The following is a 23,025-nucleotide window of genomic DNA, read 5'->3' as shown; positions in this document are numbered from 1 at the left end:
ACCTGCAATGCATAAAAAATACGCTCATGGTCAAAATTCTGAGGATTTCTTGCATTTCAATATTAACCGATTGCATTCAATTAATGTATAACTTCCAGCTTTGAAATATGGACTGGCCAAATCAGCACATAACAATTGAGAATTGGCCAGCATAATTGAAATCATATAAACTTCAACCGATTTTCTGCTTCGAATCATGAATCGCATACTTTCAAAGGATGAAAGAAAGATTTATTATCCCTTTGCACCCAGCTCTTGTGACAAAACACAATCTACACATAAACGACCGACACTTTGGTTCTATTTGCCGAGCAGCTCAAATCGTTCAAAGTAATTTGGACATTCTTCTGAGACCTTCGAGGAAATGTTTCAACCGAACTGTGTGTTCAAGTGGAAGTGTGTGGGCAACAATTGTTTGCGAAATCAATTAGACCTTTCCCTTTTTTGCGTTCCTCACCGGGACCGCATTGTTGGTGCTGGTAGGAAACGGAAACCGATTCTCATTTTTTCAATCCACAAACCTACCAGCATAAGGCTGAACGGTGGAAGAGTGTTGAATGGGTCTTATCTGTTGTTCTGAACCAACCCGTAATTTGAAGAAATGTCTGTCCTAGTGGCATGATTTCGATTTTTATTATTTTGTTTACTACCACGGGTGGAAACAGACGGCCAAGTGATTGAGGAAATGGAAGAATTGGAATGGCGGTTGATTTATTTTATTAAGTTTTCTCACCCTTTGCCACCTCCCATGCTTCCAGCATACCCATGTCTAAAATCCTCTTACTAACCAGGAAACAATTTCTTGTTTGCTTATTTTCTTGCAAATCGATTTTACCGCAATCATATTGTAAAGCACCAACAGGAATGGGGTTTGTAATCAGCCAGTTTTCCTGTCTCCTGCCACAAGCATCATTGAATCAGATAGTGTTATTTGTTATCTTTATACGTCATTTACCAAGGATTGAACATGAAGCGGCGGTTTGGGAGAACGAAAGAGTAATTTAACTACCCGTTCTCCAGCAGCGCTTTGGGCCTTTTTCGATATCTTTTTCGGCTTGATCCTACTCCCATTAATCCGCTGTCTAAAGTGTCGAGTTTTATTAAACCTGTCAAGTAAATTGTGTAATTCGAGTAATTATAAGTGCAAGTAGCAATCTCCACTTCTTTAATTCATAAAATTTTCGCTCGAGGGTAAAAGGAGGAAAAATCTTCCTTTCTTTCAAATTTTGCGGACTGACAGAAAAGAACCAGAACGTTTCTAGAACCTACTTTGTAGAATCGACACATAAGCAGAACGGCGTTACGAGGAATATGAAACATGGCACAATTTATTTGTGACGGGTACGATTTTGTTTTGCCAAGATGATATTCGATCGGCAGGAAGAAAAAACGTCCCAACGGGGTAATTAAAATGAAAGTGTTTGCAGTAATTGATACCGACAGTGGGGTGCTTACGATGCAGACAGCGTTGGTTTTCAATTTCCTTCTCGTTCAGTTGTTGAAATCGCCTAGCATATCAGATGTGTTTTCAAGGTTGATTTTTTTTCATTCAAATTGTTTTGTGTTTATTGGTTTGGATAGTGGAGGTTATCCTTACATTATTTCTTTTGTTTATCATTATTTAATCTTTATTTTTATAAACTAAGCGTCGATAAGCAAATTAACAAATTGATGATTGAAAGCAAAAAGACAGACAGCAAATCGTACAACTAGTTGACATGTCTAGTCAGGAGTCCATCACATGTTATTACCCTGTAACAAGTCTATACATCGTGATTAGGTCGAGTTTAGCCTGTATACATTTTCAATATTCAGTTTTTGCTTCTTCTCAGACTGCAGATAAAATGATGGTGGCAACATCAGCAGCCCTACCAACAACAAATCCAAGCTTACTTAGGAGTGACGTACAGATAGGTGAACGCACTTTTGAAGTCGTCCCAGAATTCACCTTCTTCTTCTTCTTGGCCTGCTCAATGAGCACGTCTCGTAGACATGGCCAAGTCGCCAATTCGTTTCCAGGAAACTCGCAAAAAAAAAGGAAGGCAGAATTCACCTATATCGGGTCAAATATCAACACCGACAGAATCATGGAAGCTGAGTTGCGTGCAAGGATGCTGGTTGCCAACCGGGCATTCAGTCTGAGATTCAGTCTGAGTCACCTCAAAGAACCTATTGCAACGAACGAAGTTGGGACTATAAAGCTCATATATAGTACCTGTTGGATTTTGAGATCGGCAGAAGACACCCTTGAAAAATTTAATAGGTAAACCATACCCTTAAGGTTAGACGATGGATAATAACGCCCACACATAGGCACCATGCACTTCATATATTTTCCCATTTACCAGAAATCCCATTTACTAAACTCCAGGTGGAATAGTGCATACTTGAACGAGAATTGTACAAGAAAATGTATCCATCACTGATGGAGCACGTAGGCTCAAGATCAGAACATCCAAGAAATTGCTAATATATAAAGATAGAATCTCAATTGATCGTACTTAGTTCCTACTCCTAATTATCGAAGAGCATGGTTCTCGTTGGAAAATTTGACTCTAAATAAGAGTGACAAGACCTTAGTAAGAATTCTGCAGGTAGCATGGCGGCAGATCGAATCGGAGTGCCAGCCTTTTTAGGGCTCTTGCTCTGAAGGTTATATCCCTACTATACAGTCCACGAGACGGAGTAGGCCGTTATACCCTACAGTACCGGTACTCACATACGCCTCTGAGACATGAACACTGTCCAAATCTGATGAAACCTTCTTAGCCGAGATTGCGAAAAAGATGCACAAAAAGATACTTGGCCCCGTATGTGTGGAAAGACAATGGAGGGGCCGCAATGATGTCGAGCTATACGAGATGTACGGCGACCTCACTGTTATGCTGTATATAAAGCTCGCCAGGCTTCGGTGGGCTGGGCATGTTGTACGCTTGGAAACGACACAGCCTGTAAAGTTTTCTTTAGCCGTCCAAAAGGACAGAGAATTCGTGGTGGGCCCAAAGTGGCAAAGGTGGCAAGATAGCGTGGAGGCGTCCACCATTAAAGCCGGGATAACGAACTGGCAGACAAAGACGCGAGACTGTGAGAGGTTTCAAACACTTTTGGGCAGGCCAAGACCACAAAGCGGTTGTAGCGCTGGATAAGTACGTAAGTAAGGATTAAATTTTGAGCAAAAATGCAATTTATACTGTATTGGACAATTCTTGAAGCAAATAATACCGATTTGACATTTGATCTGTAAAATTTTAACAACCGCGTATATCTGATTTCGTGTAAGTCGAAAACCGCATAATACGGGAACAGACTGTATACGTTTTATTTCTTTCAATCGCTGTACCTGAGATGCAATGCACTGCGAATCAAAGCCGTTCCGGAGCTCCAACTGAGAGCCTAGAGATAATTCCATTGTGGCTTCACTATCCAACGGAGGAAAACAGCTTACACCTGGATAAAATGATTGTTCCGCTAAGTGTACTTCATCACGAACAATAATGAAATCGAAAGTTGTACATACGTAGCCCGAGGGGTCTGCAATCCATCAAATTGTTTTTGAAAGAGCCATTTCAAATTTCGAGAATTGATTTCAGTATCAACTCGTTAAGATTCATATTGATTAAGTGAGAATGTGATAAAAAAAAATTATAACCCATCCATGGTTATTTTTCTCTTTTTAAAACCTATTATAACCTAAAATCTTGTGTTGCGTTTGATATGCTTATCATAAAATCATGCATGAATAAATGTTTGGTATTAAAGTTATTGCTGCTAAAGTCACAAAAACATTACAAATGTTTTTCGCTTTCTCAATGTATTTGAGTATTTGATTATCTGTTCTTGCACATTTAAGAGTATGCGACTTTTTAATTTCCTTTCAAATAAAAAGCCAAAACAGAATCATTAAATCATGTGGTTCATAAGTTATTTCTTGATCTAATATTCATTCGATGCTGATTACACGGAGCATATGTAAAAGCATTCTCATAAAAAGCATGTTTTATTAAGTATCAAATCACCTGCCCAACCTGCTGATGTGCGCTTTACTTCGTCATTTACTTCCAATGTTCAAAAAGGGTCACAAAGCAATAACGGCACCACTTTCATAGCTCGCTGAAAGGATAATTTACCGTTCGTTGTGGTGTAGCGACAAAGGCACGAGAGAATTACTGTTGAATCAAAACTATGCGCTGAAGTCCAAAATGTTCGATTGTGTCAGTCATTACTGCTAACTATCGTTTAGCAATGAATTGAGCGTATAGTCCGGTAACAGTAACATTCCAAGCTCAACGTATTTTCGGTTTCGTTTGTGTCAGTCCACAATTACGATAAGACCACTCAAAAGCGATCTGCTTAACATATACTGCCCAGTACAGAAATGGACAATTTCACGTTTTTGTAATGCATAATGTAAATTTAGTTATGATTGAAATTTATTCAAATACTGCAGTAAACCGCACATTACGTAATTTTCGGTCTGGAAGCTTTTGGCTTTTTCAGTTAGCAGCAAAACGGCCCTGTACATTACTCGTGTAGCTGCTTACTCGATCTTCATTTTTCCTCTTTTTTTTTAGATCTCTTTGTTTATGCTCCTTAACGTCAATTAAAGAAAAAAAGCTCTCGTTGGTCGTTGGTAAGCACAGAATAAGTAAATCTAAACACGGAAAAAGTAAATCATTAATTCACTACGAGAACCAATAGTTAATAAAAAAATAAACACAAAGTAAATATAAAAAAAGTATTTACATGCAAACTCATACGTTCGATTGAAAATACCTATGTAGACAGCGAATGTAAAAAAGATAATGAATTCCAAACGAAACCTCAAGATACAAGTTTGAAGAGCGAACGTGAACGATAATGTATTCAAATTATAAGCAAATATTTTCCGGTCTCAGCGACGGAACAGTAGAAAATGAAAACTATTCATTCCACCCGACCGGTGTCATTTTACTGCTGTAAACGATTTCCATACCCAAGGCTGCTCCAGCAGTGCCAGATAATTGATAGCAGACTCATGCTACAAGTGGTCCCGAAAACGATGAACGGTGAGCGAAAAGCACATAAAACCATCGACAGGTAGAAACAATATTAAAATTACAAACAACACACAAACAACAGTCCACACCAACCGAAAGGAGAACGACACGCGTCAAAATTAGAGAAAATTGTAAGCAAACGGATAAATCTTTTGCGGCCCACGATAACATTGTGGGCCAGTGAGCGACGCAACAAATACAAAGCCTGTCTGAAATAAATTCTGCTGTCAGTCAAGAAACGTTTTCCACGGCACCAAGTTTTGCGGTGCGTCCATGCTTTATGGCCTCCCCCGTAATAAAAATGGCGCATTATCAAAGGAGCCAGAAATGCTTGAAGATGCGGTCTGAGGAATAAAGATTCCTTTTCGTTTCAGCGCTCAATTGATCCCACTCATTGACATCGGTGTAGCCCTTCCGGCAAAGGTGTATGGCGATCTTCGTGTGTCCGTGTCTCTCGCGGGGTTTTATATGGGAGCTTTGTGGGGCGGTAATTTTGTTGATCCGTACTGTAGTTTGCATAAATTGACCGCCCTTCGGTATGAACCGATGGTTCGCTAGTGAGTAATTTTGGTTTCGGTTTCGGTATATCAACGAGCGTTTCAACGACATTTCACGGCATGACGGTGTGCGGATTATAAAAAGCAGCGGAAATAGAAATTTAAAGTTACAAATGAGCGTTATGTAGTAATTCACTTGTGTATTAGGACCTACAAAGCTGGCGTGATGTAATTAGTAGGCAATTGGATTATTAAAAAGGACCTCCATTTTTGTTATTTTCTATCTTTGACTAAAATAGGCACGTTCGTCTGAGATTTGCTAACCTTTTGATGGTATCAATTAAAACAGCTCTAGACCTCACAGCTTGTATGATGATAAATTGTATTCAATTGTGTGTTGCACCACACACACACGTTTTACATCACTAAACACAATTTTTACTGAACGCTATTTTTACATCTTATCCATGGATCAATAATGTTAAGGTCTGTCGTCATGCATTTAAAAGAGGTGGACGAATGCACGCGAATAAGTTAACACATATAAAAACGTTTATTCACTATCCTAATTGGAGGCGCGCCGGAGAGAGAGTGATCCTTCGGGGATCACGTCATAAGCCCGAACCTAACGGCATCTCACGAGATGCGTGCACTCATCAGTGAGAGCCGTGATACATACAGGTTGGCTCACTAAGGCAAAATATTCACCATAACAAATAATAGCAAATCTTCACAAATTCCCTAAACCTGTCAACGCCAACCATCAACGCGAACGTCACGGTTATGCTGCCGGTAATTCCATAGCCTCAGCGTGCAAACAAATAATCAACAACACATCAAACGAGTGACGACGGTTTTGCCAACTCAATTTTCCGCGCAATAAATCAAAGCATTCTAGTACAATCCCTTCTCAACTGATCGGGCACCCAGTTTACTAAAAAGTTTATTGATCTCTTCTCAAGTCTTCAAGTCAAATCTTGATGCAGAGCGAGCCATAGCTTAATTTTATGTGTGTTTTTTTGCTGTTGTACTTTTTAGAGGGTAGAAATCAAGTAGCGCTGGATAGTACCATTCGATGGTAACTATAAAAAAACACATGATAATATAATTTCAAACCCACTCACTTACAATCATGTAACTTTTATGAGTCTTTTGCTTAAGAATATTGTGGGAACTATAAAAATGTCTTCATTCTACGCTCGCAGGATCCTGTGGCAAAATGTTAGATGATGTTCATAAAACTGATATACAGCATCAGTATGGTACGTTTAAAATGTATATCCTAAGGACTGGATGGCTACACACATAAAATATGGAAAAGTACATGTGTAACCAAAATCAAATGACCTGTTTAAATGCAAGTGTCTCAACAAGATTTCAAATTTGTTGCCATCCTTAATCGAGTAATGAGTATTTTGACAAAAATTGTAACAACTGAAAATTGGGACAAATATTATCATTATGTCGTGTGTACCAATTGCCAGACAGTCGCTTGCTAAAAGAGGTTTTTTTTGTCTCGATTTACAGAACAAGGAAGCACGCAACAATACAATTACGTTGATGAGCGGCTGGCATTACGCTGAAACCTGGACACACTTGCACAAGATGGAAATTAATTGCACTAGAAAAGAAGTCCAACAAATTGGCTTTGGTCCTCAAAAGCCAAAGGAAATGCTGGATGATAACTCATGTCAAAACTCTGCTCGATGCCTGCTAGACATCGTTTTTGTTTTTCTTTGTTATTTTAGATTGTCTAGCATTCACTGCTGTCCTTTGGGATTGTGATGAGTTGTCCTGCTTCTCTTGCTTTTTGCTGTTGTTGTTTTGTACCAGCTCCTGGCACTGGCCTGCATGTCGCCAGTTTTGTGCGAGCCTTGTTTGTCATTCAAACGATGGCATGACATGCAACACGGTGAAATCTCCAATGGGTCCGTTTGGCAGACGGTGTGGTCATTTTCTGCTGGTGAGTATCGTTTTGGGAGCGTTTGGATACAAACACCCACTCATCGTGTGTTCGAAACTCATATGTTCTCATTTCGAGGAACAGAGGAAACTTCGACAAAAACATGATGGATGTAGTGTGTTGGAGTCAGCAGCAAACGGTCCGGCCATGGCATAGGGATTACAATGTGATTGTAATAAGTCAACAAAAATGAAATATGAATCGATTTCAACATACTTCCATTATACTTTCTAAAGGTCAATTACCATTTTTGTTGATAGAAACCCAATCTTGTTGGTGGTTCGTTAACATAATTCTTTGTACAACATTTGACGTCAATAATCCATCAATCGTCCATTATCCTTGTAAGCACAACGCTAGTTACAATCTGGATCATTGTCAAGTATAGCTACGCTCAAAGGATGGTTTATGATTACGATTTGAACAAATTTGATATTCTCTGGCTTATTCGTATGGTATCTGAATGAACGGCAAACATTGCATAATCAATGCTAGGATATAGTTGGGCCCGAATCCGTAACCTATCGCACATTAAACTGCCTAATTCTTGATTCGAATAATTTTAATCAATTCCAATCACTGTTCTTACTCATTCCAACCTTAACAATCATCATTAGTTAAACGGCCCCTGCACAGAAAAATTAAAAACCCTCGATCAAATAAACTTCTTCAACACTGCGCTCTTCACTACCAACATCCAGAGCAAAACTGTTGAAAAAAAGTTCACTGAAACTATGCAGGAAAAAGAAAAACAAACATTCAAATGGAAAGCACCAAGAAAACCAAGAAATAGAAAGCACCCTTTCCGCAATGAAATCCGTGTGGTTATCTCCAATTGTCACTAATGGCCATGGAATCGGTCAACTCAAACCTGATGGTCGTAAAGCGTATAGGAAAATAAATTGTTTTCCCCAAGCGAACCAACCCACAGCAAACTTCACACTCTCTTCGTCAAAATTAATTCTGTATAAATTGCTTGATTTGTTTTCTTATCTACTCTCTGACCACCTTTGAACACTGCTGAAATGGTGGATTTGATGAAGCTGTAACCACACCACTTTCTCGACGATGGAAACATACATTGGTGGACACCTAAAGTCGGACAACTCATATTTTCACCTATTATACTAACTTTACGGCACCCTGGATAGTTCTCAAGACCATTTATTGGACTTTGTTTTTCATTTGTCGGTGGAGAAACTCTTCAACTATGTCCCTTCGAAAAATCAGACCGATATCTTTTAAATTCTTGAAACACTATGCACGAATGTTATAATAGGTATGAAATTAATGAATAATACTGAAAGTAGTCATGAATGTCGAACAGTCTTCATTTCATAGCACAATTACCACGTCGCTTGCCAATATTGGCCAAATATGATGCTTAAATGATTTGATATCAGTTATTAAAGGTCCAGCGACTAGTTTCGATGGTAATTTGCGTATTACATAACCTAGGCGACGGTCTGAATAAATCAATTATAATATCGTAGTAATTTTGAAGGGGGTATTGTTGTTTTCCATAATTTTAAAGTAATGAAATCATTTCAAAGTATCAGGTTATAGAACAAGTTATTTAAAAGTAAATGAAGTCATAGAGAAAATTGTGTCAATGTTTCTACAGAATACCTTAATTAATACAAGTAAAAGACGAGAAACAAATGAATGTTAGGGAAATGTTTCGATACAGCCATTTGGATAATTCTTCAAAAACATCCGGTCTTGCGATTGGTTGTATTAAAAATAACTACAGTCAAAATTTAATTGTTGAACGCTTTTTGGTTGGTATGGTTTTTAGTTGAACGCTCGATAGTTGGCTGACAGTTTAATTAAAAAGCATGCGTTTGTATGGAATACCGATTTTTGAAGAATCCACAAACATCTCATGGCCTGCCGAGAAAAATATCATTTATTTTGTATGGAAAAAATGCCAATAAAAAAGCACATATTCAATAGTTGGCTGGGAATCGGTGTTCAACCAGTGAGTTTGAACTGTATTCATGTTTATGACATCGAGCTGAAGACTACGTGAATATAATCCATTGATAAGAATAAAACCTAAAATGGTATAAAGGTGCGTCAAAGCTACCGGTTGTAACACATTTATTTCGATGGGCTTTACGCAAGTAAGGAAGTCATGTAAGGAACTGTCTACGATGCCGCAAAGTCAGGTAATAGATGAAAATATGAGGACTTTAGGTGTACTGTAATTTAGGTGAATTTTTCTAACAGAGCTAAAACACGTTCACAGTTTTATGTGTAAAAGAGGGAGTCACATTTTATATCCTTACATTATTAAAACAGTTTCTCATAGGATACTATGATCAATTGCACACTTCAACATCTTGCCTCAAATTGATCAATCCTAGCATTATTGGTATAATAGTATTCTCACGCATTCTACTACTACTTAATCTCTCGAACAATTTCTTATTCTTCTCTGTGAATTCCTAACATAGGTTGCTTGTTTCATTCCAATAATGGTGTTAAATATTAAAATTAATATAAAGATCAATTTGATGAGACTGAGGTGTTTTCCTTCAATCTCGATAGAGGACACTATCGAAATGTAGTCGTGTGGTTATCTGCTGATAACGATCGGGTCGAGCAGTTCCGATAGCACGATTATTCCCAATCGCGGCAAAGGATACGATCTTTAGCCATTCTTTCACTGATCTCCAAACCAAGCGACTGAATTTTTAGCTACAATAAAATAACATTGCTTAAAGAAATGCTTGTGTATCTTACATTTATTGTACATTCAGGTTAAAGAAAGAATTCTGTTGATAACGTCTAAACAAATGGCATTTTCAGCTTCCACAGTATGTTGTTTCCCGCCTCAAAGCCAGACGATTGCTTCTTATCAATTTTACAGGCCGCCATTCAGGAACAAAGTCTTTACATCCATTTTGTTAAACATGTAGATTTCCTTGAATTGCCAAGACCAGCCAAATTCGCACGGTTGTCATCTTTGCCTCAGGAAAATATGTTTCCAAATAATCGAATCTTTTCAGCTTCCACTTCGCAACAAGTCGGGTTTTGGGTCTGTCAATTTTTCCTTCACCGTCACACTTGATAGTGAACACCCATTTATTTTCAACACGATTCCAATTTGGCCTCGATTGCTTGCTCCCAAAGTGACCAATAATCAAGTACTTACATCTGGCTTCCTGGCACCAGACTTCGAAAGGAGAGGGATTTCAATCCAGGACATCATTCAGACTACGGTTGATTAAGTACACCGTCGCAAATCATGCTGCACACCACAAGTTTTTCGAAACGTTGCCTTCAGCCCACATCCCACGTTCTTTCTCGACAATAACATGATTCATCCGTTCAATCCATTTTGCTCCGGTGTATGTGGAACCGTCATATCGAGCCTGATGCCACGTTGCGTACAAAAGGGTTCATGTTCTTGCAACTATATTCACCTCCATTATCACAACGAAATAACACATCTTGGTTTGGAAATGTGCAGTAGCCAAAGCTTCACACGTCTCCAAACAATCGACCATTTCATCCTTCGACTTCATCACATAAACAGCTGTCTGATGATTCAAGTTGTCCGTGATGAAGTACTGCATATCGACCCACGTCGAAGGTGAGATGGTACCACAGACACCTATATGCACTAGATGTGGGCATTTCGGTTCTTTTAAGTGAACTTTAATGAACCGAGTCGTTCATCACAATGAACGTGCACGTGATCTCGGTTCTTCCGTTCATTTACAAATAGCAATAGCAAACCTGTAAATCGGTACACTATGCGAAAATCGGTTGAACTACAGATTATATGGTAGCTCTGGTCACCTGAATAACAAATCAATATTGGCAATATGTCACATGACGCTAGAACGCATTGTGCAGTTTAAATTCAACCGTTTTTTTATTTGCATATCAATGTGCCGATATAGAAAGTTTTTTTCTATTTTTTTACGTTAATTTTTTTTATATTTCAAATTATCAAAAGAACCATAGCGTTCCGTTCTTGTGAACCGGTTCATTCATATTTTAACGTTAACCGAATGAACTTCTGATCTGATAGTCGAATAGTCCGCTTTCCTGCACGAATTACATCACTTGCTTAATGAAAGAGGCAGTTGAGTTAAATTGCCTTCCGCTGTGTCAATCGCAGTGTCTACGTTGCCACAAGGCATGATACTGTTTTGCTTTGTCATTGCACGTCATGCAATTGGGACGTGTTCTTTCTTGAAGGCGAGATTTTCTCGTCCAACAGCAAAAGCTGCTACCGAATCGAATCAACAATCAAATATAATGCAATGAATAATGAATAATGAATAATGTAAGCACTTTTGAAATGTCCAGGGGAAATAAGCTGATTTTAGTAGCTTGCTTGAATGTGCATTAGTTAAGGTTTTGTAACTCTTTTTTTATGAAATCTTTTATGATGATATTTTGGGGAAAATGTAGGTTGTATTAATTAGCACCATACTGAACCACCAAACAAAGCGATCAATATAACGGAAAAAGAATGAACCAACAACACCATTCAAGTTGATATACAGGCAGTAAAGCAGTAAGATCCAAAATATCTATAGCAAGGGAAAATACCCTCTGTTTTTCTTCCTCTTTATGGGTGAACAGGGCTAGCAGATGAAAGTGAAATAAATGCTGTACTCCATAATTAATTCAATGCCATCGTGAGCCCACTGGTACCCTTTTGCGTTACTTGCACGATATATTTCTTCCACTCTTTGTCATACCAACAAAAATCTCCTGCTAGTAGATAGCCTAATTTCACGAATTCGTTTTCTACTGTGTAGTGAGGCCGCGAAAATGCGAGGACAACATTTTTATCCGTAAACTACAATCCCCGTGCCACATGGTCGCTGACACTCCCTTCCTTAAGCCAACCACCAAATAATAACCAGGTGTCCGGTGCCCCTTTTGTGTTATATTCTTGGGCCTTACTGTCTCGACACTAGGGGGGCTGCTGTATACTAATGCATTTTATCTTCCGCAATGCAAAACATAACAAATAGTGCACACCCGGGAAATGGGCTAGTCGCCAATGGGAATTAACAGTGGAAAACTGGCAGAAGACACGATTCTACGTCCAGTCGTTTTAACATTGTTAGAGACAGTCAGCAAATGATGGATAGTGTGCCGTGGCACGTTCCGCCACCCGGGACCTGGCCACATTGTTCTACTGACTTTGACACACTGATGTGTGTTTAGAGAAAACTGCGGGGTATTTCATATGAACCTTCCAAGTCTAGAGACAGAGTTTCGTAAATGAGTAAGATACCAGTACCGGAACCAGGGTTAAACTGTATATAGAATGTCTTATCATAGCGACAGTGTTAAATACCAACGATTGCTTTATTGTGGATGGTAGATGCAACCTCACACCATAAATGCAATCAAGCCCGTCGACAACATCTCCTTAGCTGCTTCAGCACACACATTGATGTTTTTTGGTATTTGATAGTGTTAATTAAATAATGGAATTGAAAACAGTGTCGTTTGGGTTGTACACTTGTTCACTGGTTCATCTGTTAAACACTGTTGTTGATAATAATGTCGGACGATCGGCACATTGTTCTCAGGTTTGGAGAATCAGTAAAGCGAATGCCATTGCAGTTGCTTTTTGTACTGCAATGAGTAGATCGTGTACGTATGGTATACAAAATATCATACAGCAGTTTATTGTTGATTGTTACAATAAACAATTATTTGCATGTTCATTTTGGATAAATTTGAACAGTGCAGAGATATTCTATTTAAAAAATAGTAATGACGATCGAGCATTAAAAACCTTTTGGCATTAAAAACCAGGCGAATTTGTTTCCTGGTATCGTCTCTGATGCTCGATTGTCATTATTATCGTGTTAGCTCAAAAGAAAAGCAAATGTGTTTTCGTTTACACCATGAATTTTATTCAGTATCGAAATAACATGTTCTAAAATCGAATCACAACGATTATGGCAGAAGTATAGTAACAACCTACGCAATAGTGTCAGCTTTATGTACATTCATTCAGATGTCTAAGTCTTACAAGTTCCGCATAGAAAATAGCCAATCCTTAGGCTACGAGCAGAGGTTACTAGTTTGAGAAACTTGAGAAATTTTGAAATGTTGAGAATCAGTTTTATCCAACCTTGCAGAAGCAGACGCAGCTATCATTATAACTACTGGGAAGCTCATTTGCGAAAGCTACGTTTGTATATTTGACATAAAAAGTAAATGAAATCACAATTAAAACCTCATAAAGGTCATATCTCTCTAAGCTTGTATCTCTTACATGACAAGCTAAAATTTAAGCATCGCCACACCGTGCTCGAATTAGTTCTGTTATTGCAAATCGCTTTTTCATATTGTAAAATTTTAATGCTTAAACACTTGCTGACTAAAAAGGTATTTCAAATTCAGACGCCATTAAACGTACTACTAATTCTATTCCCTTTTCTTCTTCAATGGCTTTGTGCATGTGCATGCATGTAACGTTCAATGTTGAAATGAATTTTAAATTAAGCCAAATATTCGCAGTACAGATGACACAGTGTACAACATACCAACTACAAGGGATACAAACAACACGCAACTTAAATTGGTCTCCCAGAATAAGCATATACTTTACGGTAACAAATACCATTAACAAACCAACAATCATCTCAAATAATAATAGAAAGCACGCTCGGTCGCACCGTTAGATTTTCTCACGATCTCAATTACTGGCACACGCTTAGTAGCTATTCTGTATATTGGAAAATAACGGCATCCGGTAAAAGCTGATGCTACCATCTACTGCACTTCAACATGGATAGAGGGAAGTGTCGACCGCCTGGTGGAATGTTTGGCTGGGAACACGGTTGTTCACGTAGGATAAAGATACATTTGTGAATGGAACATAGCAAAGGGGAGTGTCTGGAGTACGCTTCGTGCTAGTGTACGCTACAATCATCGCTTAAACTGATCTGGCAAGATAAACTTTGACCAGTGGGTGGTGGATTTAATATCAGACATGCACATAATTGATTAACATTTGGCTTGTTCAATTAGCCAGCAGTCCTGCCTCTCTTTCTCTCTCTCACTCTCTCTCTTTCTCTCTCTCACTCTCTCTCTTTCTCTCTCTCTCTCTCTCTCAATCCTCTCTTTCTCAATCGTCTCTCTCTCTCTTTCGCTCTTCCTCACTCTATGTCTCTTCTGCCACCATCGCATCAAAATTATTTATCCCTTGCTTTGTTACAGACAATGATGCTCACACGAACGCACACACACTTAAGTTATCATACAATATCTGGCGGAATGTTAAAGGGATGAAAAACACTTATTTAAGCCTCTACATTTTGGCTTACGTTCACACGAATATGGATGGTACAAGACTCTCAGGTATATCTGCTTTCGTTTACGATGAGACGTTACGATGAGACGTTTAAAGAGACTAAGATTTGGCGGTAAAAGTTGAATTCTGCTCGTGCCTCGATTCCCGGGAGCAATATTGGTCGCTATAAAATGATAATTTCTATATTCATGATAAAATTCATCCGGTGTTGTGGTGTGCTTTTTAGAGGGATGCATATTATAGCACCATCTGCCATTGACCGAGTTTTGCCCCTATTTCACGTTCAAACCCCTCGAACGTGGTTTACTTATTAGCCAAGCATCGCACACTCCCGGATACGACGCGCGTCGAACTACCGCAACCACATTACCGTGCACTCTACGGCTCATGGCATTATAGCAGGTTAGATGCAGCCATATTCAGCGCTCTGGTGCTCAGCATATTTGTTAGCTTGTCTCGCGTACTACCATTCCTTCGAAACCGAACCAACCCGTGGTTCATGCATTCATTAGGCACCGAGGTTAAATATTTATCTTTAAAAATCAATAAACTTTCATTATTATGCTTTTCATCACAATCATACCAGCCATACCGGAGAACACTCTGGGAGGCTGCCTGAGTGTGTTAAAGATGGTGGCACAAAATTATCCCAGAGGGCCCGAGAACATTACCGAACATGCTGCTGCTTTCCTAACCAATCGCTAAATATTTTCTGACAATCATAGCGCACACTTTTATACTACAGATCGTTGCTATTCGCTGTTGGCTACGCGTGCAAGATGCGCATAAAAGCGATTCAAAATCAGTGGTCTCAATTTTGTGGTCCGTTACATGAATAGACGTGGTCCGCTAAAGATTTGATTTTTTAAAATAAAAGCTTATTACAATACACAGTTTATTTCCTCCCTCAATCAAGATTGCATTATAATCAGGTATGTCTAGAATAATATCAAACATTTTTTTTCAAACATTTGTTTTCAAAAAGCTTTGAGCTTATTCTGCTAAATATTTGCACTTTATATATGTGGGCCACGGCAAAAGGTTTTTTCCAAGTAGTCTGTTATACTGAAATGATTGGGAAAGCTATTATAAATTATGCACGATTGCCAAAAACGCATCACGTGAAACAGAGCGCCACAGTATGTGTTTTTTTTTATGGTGCAATCATGTTGGCAATCATACCATATACACTATTGTCCTTGTCCTTTTCTTCTTCTTCTTCTTCTTCTTCTTCAATGGCACAACAACTGTTGTCGGTCATGGGCTGCCTTGTGCCACTATTGGCCTTATCGTTGACTTATTGTTTACCATAGTAAGATATTCAGTCCTATGTATGGGGACACGGTTCATTCGGGGTTTGATCTCATGACGGGGATATTATTAAGTCGTGCGAGTTGACGACTGTACCATGAGACCGGCCCAAATTGTCAGTAATAAATAATACCCAAAAAGTAAAGTTCGTTATTTTAAGATCGAACTGACGCAATGCTTAAACATTAAACGACTTTTTATTAAGAGAGGTTACCTAATAACGCCAAATTTATTTATTCAATTGTTAGTTATTTATAAATTTATTTTATTACTTATTCCATTTTTATGGTCCACGTTTAGCCGTATATTCGTAATAAAGTTATATTTGAAGGATTTCAATTCGTTGGGATATTATTTCTTTTTTAATTTTATCTATCTTAACAAAAATATTACATTATTAGGTACATAAAGGTTGAAGATTTTTATCAATGAAACATCAAACTTAGTGGACTTTAAAAATGTTATTATTAAAAGTAAAAGATATCCCTTCAGAAGTGATATTGCAGGTCTATTTGCGTACGGTATTCATTTTTTGTGTGCTCTACGCATCCTACTTCGTAACTAGACATTTGTTTCTAGGAAATGAAGGACAATCCAGATATGAAAACTGGATACTGGAACCCGTGAAGTAGTCGTAACATCTAATCGATATACCACCTGCCATTCCAATTTCAGTTAACTAGTTTCCAAATGTTAGTTAGGTTCGAAATTCGAGAACTAATGAACAATGCTCTTACTTAATTTCATTTATTAGGAATAATCATTAATGACACCGCTCCCCTGTCGCTAACTCTAGCGGCTTTAATATTGAAAAGAGTTACAACAGAATAGAGTTAAAAACAAATATAAACAGTACTTCAACACACTTTAAAAAGCTACTATTCATATGCAAAATCCAATTCAATTCAGCGCCTGAAATGAAATATTTATTGACTCTGGGTTTATGGATCCCGTCAATTGGATAAAATTTAAACTTCATAGTGAAATACGGAAAATACCTTATACCTGATTATCGATTTTTAACTATCGTAAATTTATCAAACCATAGTATGAGCGTACAAAATAAAAATTATTTCTTAAGTTTCATAGATTTTCAGATATATATTTGGTATACCTATCTCTACGGAACCGGTCAAATTTACGGGTCGGTTGATTAATTTTAGTTTATTTCGTTTAGTTGTAACATATTTTCTAAAAAATGAAGGAGTGAAAGAAAATTATAAACTTAACATTATCATAAAAAATCTTAATCAATTTAGTAACTAAATAGGCAAAAAAAGTTAATACACTTATTAGTCGGTTTGTAAAAACTCCTTCCGACATCGGTTACAATGTGGCATCAAAAGAGGTCAACCCATGTGTTTGGTTAAACAATATCGACTATTAGAATCAATAAGCACTGTGCAGCCAAATTTTAAAGGAAACCAAAACTTGTTAAATGATTCATAATTTTAATAAAATTTCATATTTATGATTTTAACCAATCTCAACGCGTATTTTTATCGACCCATTAATTGAAGAGTTTTCATATAGATAGGTATATTAGAGACGCTCGTAGACCTAGTGTTATTTACATGCTCATGTGATGAAATGGCTTTTTAGCGCGTTCTTTCGATTTCGTTTTGGCGTAATTATTGAGGCACGGTTTGTTCTGAATACGAGACTAGAATGAGAGCGATCTCTCCATTTATTTTATCGTAAGTCCTAGATGATCGTTATCATCGCTTCGCTTCGTTAGATGTATCCTTCGGTATCCTTCGGTTTTCTTCGTGTTTGCTTAGCGTTAGTGTTAGTGTGATAGCACGGACTACCACTGGAAGCGTTAGCGCGGGACAGTGCTGTACAAGAAAAGGCTATGCTGCCACAGTACTCCCCTCCTAGACTAGATTTCCCTTTTCTAGTATCTCGAAGGGATTACAACTCGTCGACCGGAACGAGTGACTCTAGTCGAAGAAAGCTTATCAGAAGTTGTGGCTGCAGGTTCCCTGTTACTTGCGTTTTCCTGATATCCTATCACATATGCTGGCTTCAAGCGATCGACCGAAACGTTTACTTGGCGACCACGCATGTTCAACTTGAAGAACTTTTCGGCTCGCTTTGCCACCTTAAATGGTCCTTCGTACGGTGGTGATAGCGAGGGTCGAACCGAATCATTGCGTACAAAGACGTTCTCGCACGTTTGTAAGTTCTGATTAACGAAAACACTGCGATTTCCATGCCTGGCAGTTTCTTGGGGACGGATTTTTCGCATAGCTCTTCGAAGCTTGTCGACAAATTCGGCTTCGTTCGGGTTTTCGGTGTCGTTTACGAAAAACTCAGACGGTATTCGGAGAGTTGAGCCATATACCATCTCAGCAGGTGATGACTTAAGGTCTTCCTTATAGGCTGAACGCAGCCCGAGTAAAATCATAGGCAAATGCTCGCTCCAGTGCTCGGGGTCATGGCACAGAATAGATGCCTTAAGGGTCCTATGCCACCGTTCGATAATCCCATTTGACTGTGAGTGGTATGCAGTCGTGCGCAGGTGGCTGGATCCGAGCAAGCGAGTCAGTTCCCCGAAAAGCGTTGATTCAAATTGGCGTCCTTGGTCAGACGTAATGAAAGATGGGACACCAAACCGGGCTATCCATCCACAAACTAGAGCTTCGGCAACTGTTACCGCGGTCATATCAGGAATTGGAAACGCTTCAGGCCAACGCGTGAACCTGTCGATGACCGTTAAACAATAACGGTTGCCCTTACTTGGAGGGAAGGGCCCCACGATGTCGATGTTTACATGTGCAAATCGGCTATCCGGAGCCGAATATCGGGATATAGGTGATTGTGTGTGTCGCGTCACCTTCGAACGTTGGCATGGCAAGCAGCTCCTAGCGAAAACAATACTATCCTTGCGGATGCCTGACCAAACAAATCGCTCCGTCATTAATTTGGCCGTTGTACGGGTGCCAGGATGAGATAATTGGTGCGTTGCCTGCAACGCAGCGTTCCGAAAGCGTTCCGTTATGAAAGAGCGAATGCGATTCCCAGTGAAGCCACATAAAAGTTGTTTGGTGCTGCCTGGAATGGTAAAATACTTTAGATTTAGCGAACTTTTGATTTTACCTTGTGCGATGTTCTGGAGCTGCTGATCGTCTTTTTGGTCTTCCGCAAGTGCTTCATAATTCAGTGATGGCGCTGGATGTATAGCATTAATGCGAGAGAGCAAGTCAGCCACGATGTTATCCTTTCCCACAATGTGACGGATGTCCGTTGTGATCTGTCCAATCACATCCAATTGGCGAGCTTGACGGTCCGAGGCTTTGTCAAGTTTCTGCTGGAAGGCAAAGGTTTGTGATGGATGATGGGTTTGTGGTCGGTATAGATGTGGCAGCTACGTCCTTCGAGCATGTATTTAAAATGCCGCACCGCTAGGTAGATTGCAGTGAGTTCGCGATCGTAGGTGCTGTATCGCAGCTGGGCCTTGTCGATTTTTTTTGAGAAAAACCCGAGTGGTTGAGGGTGTCCATCAACGATTTGATGTAGGACCGCCCCTGCGGCAGTATCAGATGCGTCGACCCAAAGGGAAAGTTCTGCAATTTTAGCGGGATGCGATAAAAGCGTTGCTTCTGCGAGTTGATGTTTGCAGCGTTCAAAACTCGCGATGGTTGCGTCATTCCATGTCAGCGGGGAGCGATCGTTGCGTTTGTTGCCAGGAATCATGGCAAGGAGTGGAATCTGGTGCTCGATCGCGTTTGGCAAAAACCTACGGTAAAAATTGAGCATTGCCAAAAAACTTTTTAATTCCTTCACCGTAGCAGGAAGCTTGAACTCCACGATAGCTCGAACGCGGTCAGGTAAGGGACGGATACTGTCGGCAGAGACGGAATGACCCAGAAAATCCATCTTGTCTCGGGTGAATTCGCACTTAGCAATGTTTATCGCCAAGTTATATTGTTTGAGCCTTTCAAACAATTGTCGCAGATGATCACGATGTTCTTCGGGTGATGATGATGCGATGAATAGGTCGTCGATGTAAGGAAATACAAATTCCAGGCCTCTGACCACTTCGTGGATCATCCGTTGAAACGTTTGCGCTGCGTTTCGCAATCCGAAGGTCATAAATACGAACTCGAACAGTCCGAACGGTGTCGTGATGGCAGTTTTAGCGATGTCCTCGTGATGGATTGGTACCTGATGGAAGGCTTTTTGCAAGTCAATTTTAGAGAAAATAATTTTACCTTGCAATATAATCGAAAAGTCCTGCAGGTATGGTATGGGATAGCGATCCGGGATGGTTTGTGCGTTGAGCGCCCGATAGTCCCCACATGGCCGCCAAGAACCGTCTGCTTTCTTCACCATATGGAGCGGGCTCGCCCAACTGCTGCTGGATGGTCGGCATATACCAAGCTTCAGTAGATGTTCAAATTCGGCCCTCGCTGCTTGAAGTTTGTCGGGCGAGAGACGTCGTGGGCGTGCGTAAACAGGTTGCCCTGTTGTTTCGATTCGATGGTAAATCGAAGCATCGCTAATCGTACCCGGTGGCGCTAGACGAGTGATGTTAGGAAACTCGGCTAATAGGTCAGCGTAAGGCGACACTGAACTGAAGGTCTTAACCGAACACTGCTCACTCTTCGCTAGCAAGCCAACCGACTCAAGATGAGTGGTATTATCGATGAGGCGCTTCCGTTTCATATCCACCAGCAGATCAAAATTGCCTAAAAAATCCGCGCCAATTATCCCCGAAGTGACGTCAGCTATCAGGAACGACCACAGGAACTCGCGACGAAGGCCGAGGTTGATCTTCAACAACACTTCACCGTATACATTAATCGGCGATCCGTTCGCGACGAACAGTTTAATCGGTGATGGTTTTACTCTGGCTGTTAGCATATCTTTCGGAACCACAGACACATCGGCGCCGGTGTCGATTAAAAATTGCGTTGACGTCGTTTTATCAGCAATTCGTAGACAAAAGATTGCGGCTGTAGTGGTGAGTTCGCCAATCTCCACCGCAGCATCAGCAGAGCGACACTATTGTGCCGATGGTGCACTTTGAACGGTGCAGGGTTTTCGGCATTTCCGTGCATCACTACCGAATTTGCGATGGTACCAGCACGGGCCGGTCGAAAAATCGCTTCCGCGACTTAAACTGCGATTACGTGCTGAGCCGTTGCGGGAATTCGATCGTCCTCGGTACCTTCGGTTAGGCAGCACGTTTTCAAGGCGCCTCGACAATTCGGCAATCTCTTTCCGTAGGTCGGATATGGGGTCGTTGGCCGTATCGGCGTTAATGCTTCTCAGGCTCATTGAATCCACAATGGCGTCAGCGATGGTGGTTTTGTCCGCGGCGTCACCGCGAGAAGCGATCACTGCAGCTTGGGCATGTGGTGACAGCCTTGATGCCCACAAATCGATAAGAACCGGTTCACTAAGGGAATTTCCAGCAACGCGCTTCATTTCGTTGAGAAGCTGGCTCGGCTTTTTATCACCAAGCGGCATATCGGACAATACACGCTGCAGGCGCCGCTGCTGACTGTCGGCAAAATATCCGATCAGTTTTGCCTTAATGTACGCGTACTTTTCTACTGCCGGTGTACCGTCAATAATTGACCAATTTGCATTCGGGGTCAATTTGCGATCAATTTGCGATCAATTTGCGGTCAATTTGTTCGGGGGCACTTGCGCCATCACTATATTATATTTTCGCGTATCGTGTAATGCGCTGATACCCGAAGCAGCGAACCAAAATTCTAAAGACAAAAAATACTCGATATTCGTATCCACCATATTTGGTGGGTTCAGTCGCGGCGCATGGATTGCTTCTACGGCAGCGGGTTGAGGAGCATGGCGGGACTCACTAGGGATAGGCGCACTAGGGTTGGGCACTGCTGTACTAGGCCCACTGGGGGTCGGCACCAAAGAACCAGCCCGAAAATGGCCAGATAAAATGGGATTAGGCGCAACCTTATCCTCTTCCATTACTGCGATGTACACCAAAATTCGTAAAAAAAAAGAAACTGAACTGAACGATCACGTCGGGGTCACCACTTTAGCGCGTTCTTTCGATTTCGTTTTGGCGTAATTATTGAGGCACGGTTTGTTCTGAATACGAGACTAGAATGAGAGCGATCTCTCCGTTTATTTTATCGTAAGTCCTAGATGATCGTTATCATCGCTTCGCTTCGTTAGATGTTCGGTATCCTTCGGTTTTCTTCGTGTTAGCTTAGCGTTAGTGTTAGTGTGATAGCGAGGACTACCACTGGAAGCGTTAGCGCGGGACAGTGCTGTACAAGAAAAGGCTATGCTGCCACAGCTTTATCAGTTTGGCTTTTGACATCGACACTTACTGTGTAATCTGTCGCCCTCTCGAAGGCCATCTGTTGCAGGCCAATCACCGGTGAATTGAATATTATATACCCGGCATAATCTCAATCTGTTTATGCTTATGGCATCGTGTAGTATTTGTGACCCAACTGTGCATACACTTGGTACACGGTAGAAACGATGATCATCTCTTGTTCGTTTCTTACCCTTCTCCTTCGGCACGGTTGAGCAAGATCCATTATAGCTGTGATTTGTCTGCAATCGCCGTCGTTAACAATTAATACACTCAAGAAGAATACATAGCACGTATTACCAGTGAGCAAGACACCGATCATTATCCAAGACGCACCAACGCCCTTTGGCGACTTTCTTCTTCCATGATGCATACTCGGTCCGGAGAGATCGTTTCCTCTCGAGAGAAGACTATTCAGATGCTCCCAAAATTGACAACTGCTGCCAAATAAACTGCAGTCCGCAATGCATCTGCAGAAATCAACTTTCGTCCCGTCAGCTACAGATGTAGTGCTACCGTTAGCCAACCTTCGGGCCCGAATCCAGTCGCACATAAATCTTCTGCACAGAAAGCCCTATAGCTTATTGCACTAAGTG

At 40.3% G+C, this 23,025-nt stretch overlaps 1 protein-coding gene across 1 annotated transcript in view; it reads right to left on the bottom strand.

The window, feature by feature from the left end:
* The window catches only part of LOC120954867 (putative neural-cadherin 2), a 141,645-nt gene extending 120,663 nt beyond the window's left edge, over window positions 1–20,982 (bottom strand). Inside the window, exons 1-2 of the mRNA XM_049608282.1 lie at window positions 19,860–20,982; window positions 18,106–18,498 (exon numbers count right to left, since the gene is read on the bottom strand). Of these exons, the coding sequence (XP_049464239.1) occupies window positions 18,106–18,498; window positions 19,860–20,982 (1,516 nt within the window). The remainder of the gene's footprint in view (window positions 1–18,105; window positions 18,499–19,859) is intronic.
* Window positions 20,983–23,025: the final 2,043 nt, after the last annotated feature.

This window comes from Anopheles coluzzii, chromosome 3 (genome assembly GCF_943734685.1).
Source record: "Anopheles coluzzii chromosome 3, AcolN3, whole genome shotgun sequence".
Classification (NCBI taxonomy): domain Eukaryota; kingdom Metazoa; phylum Arthropoda; class Insecta; order Diptera; family Culicidae; genus Anopheles; species Anopheles coluzzii.
The sequence above is the reverse complement of the archived record's forward strand: the minus strand, read 5'-3'. Positions and strand labels throughout refer to the sequence as shown.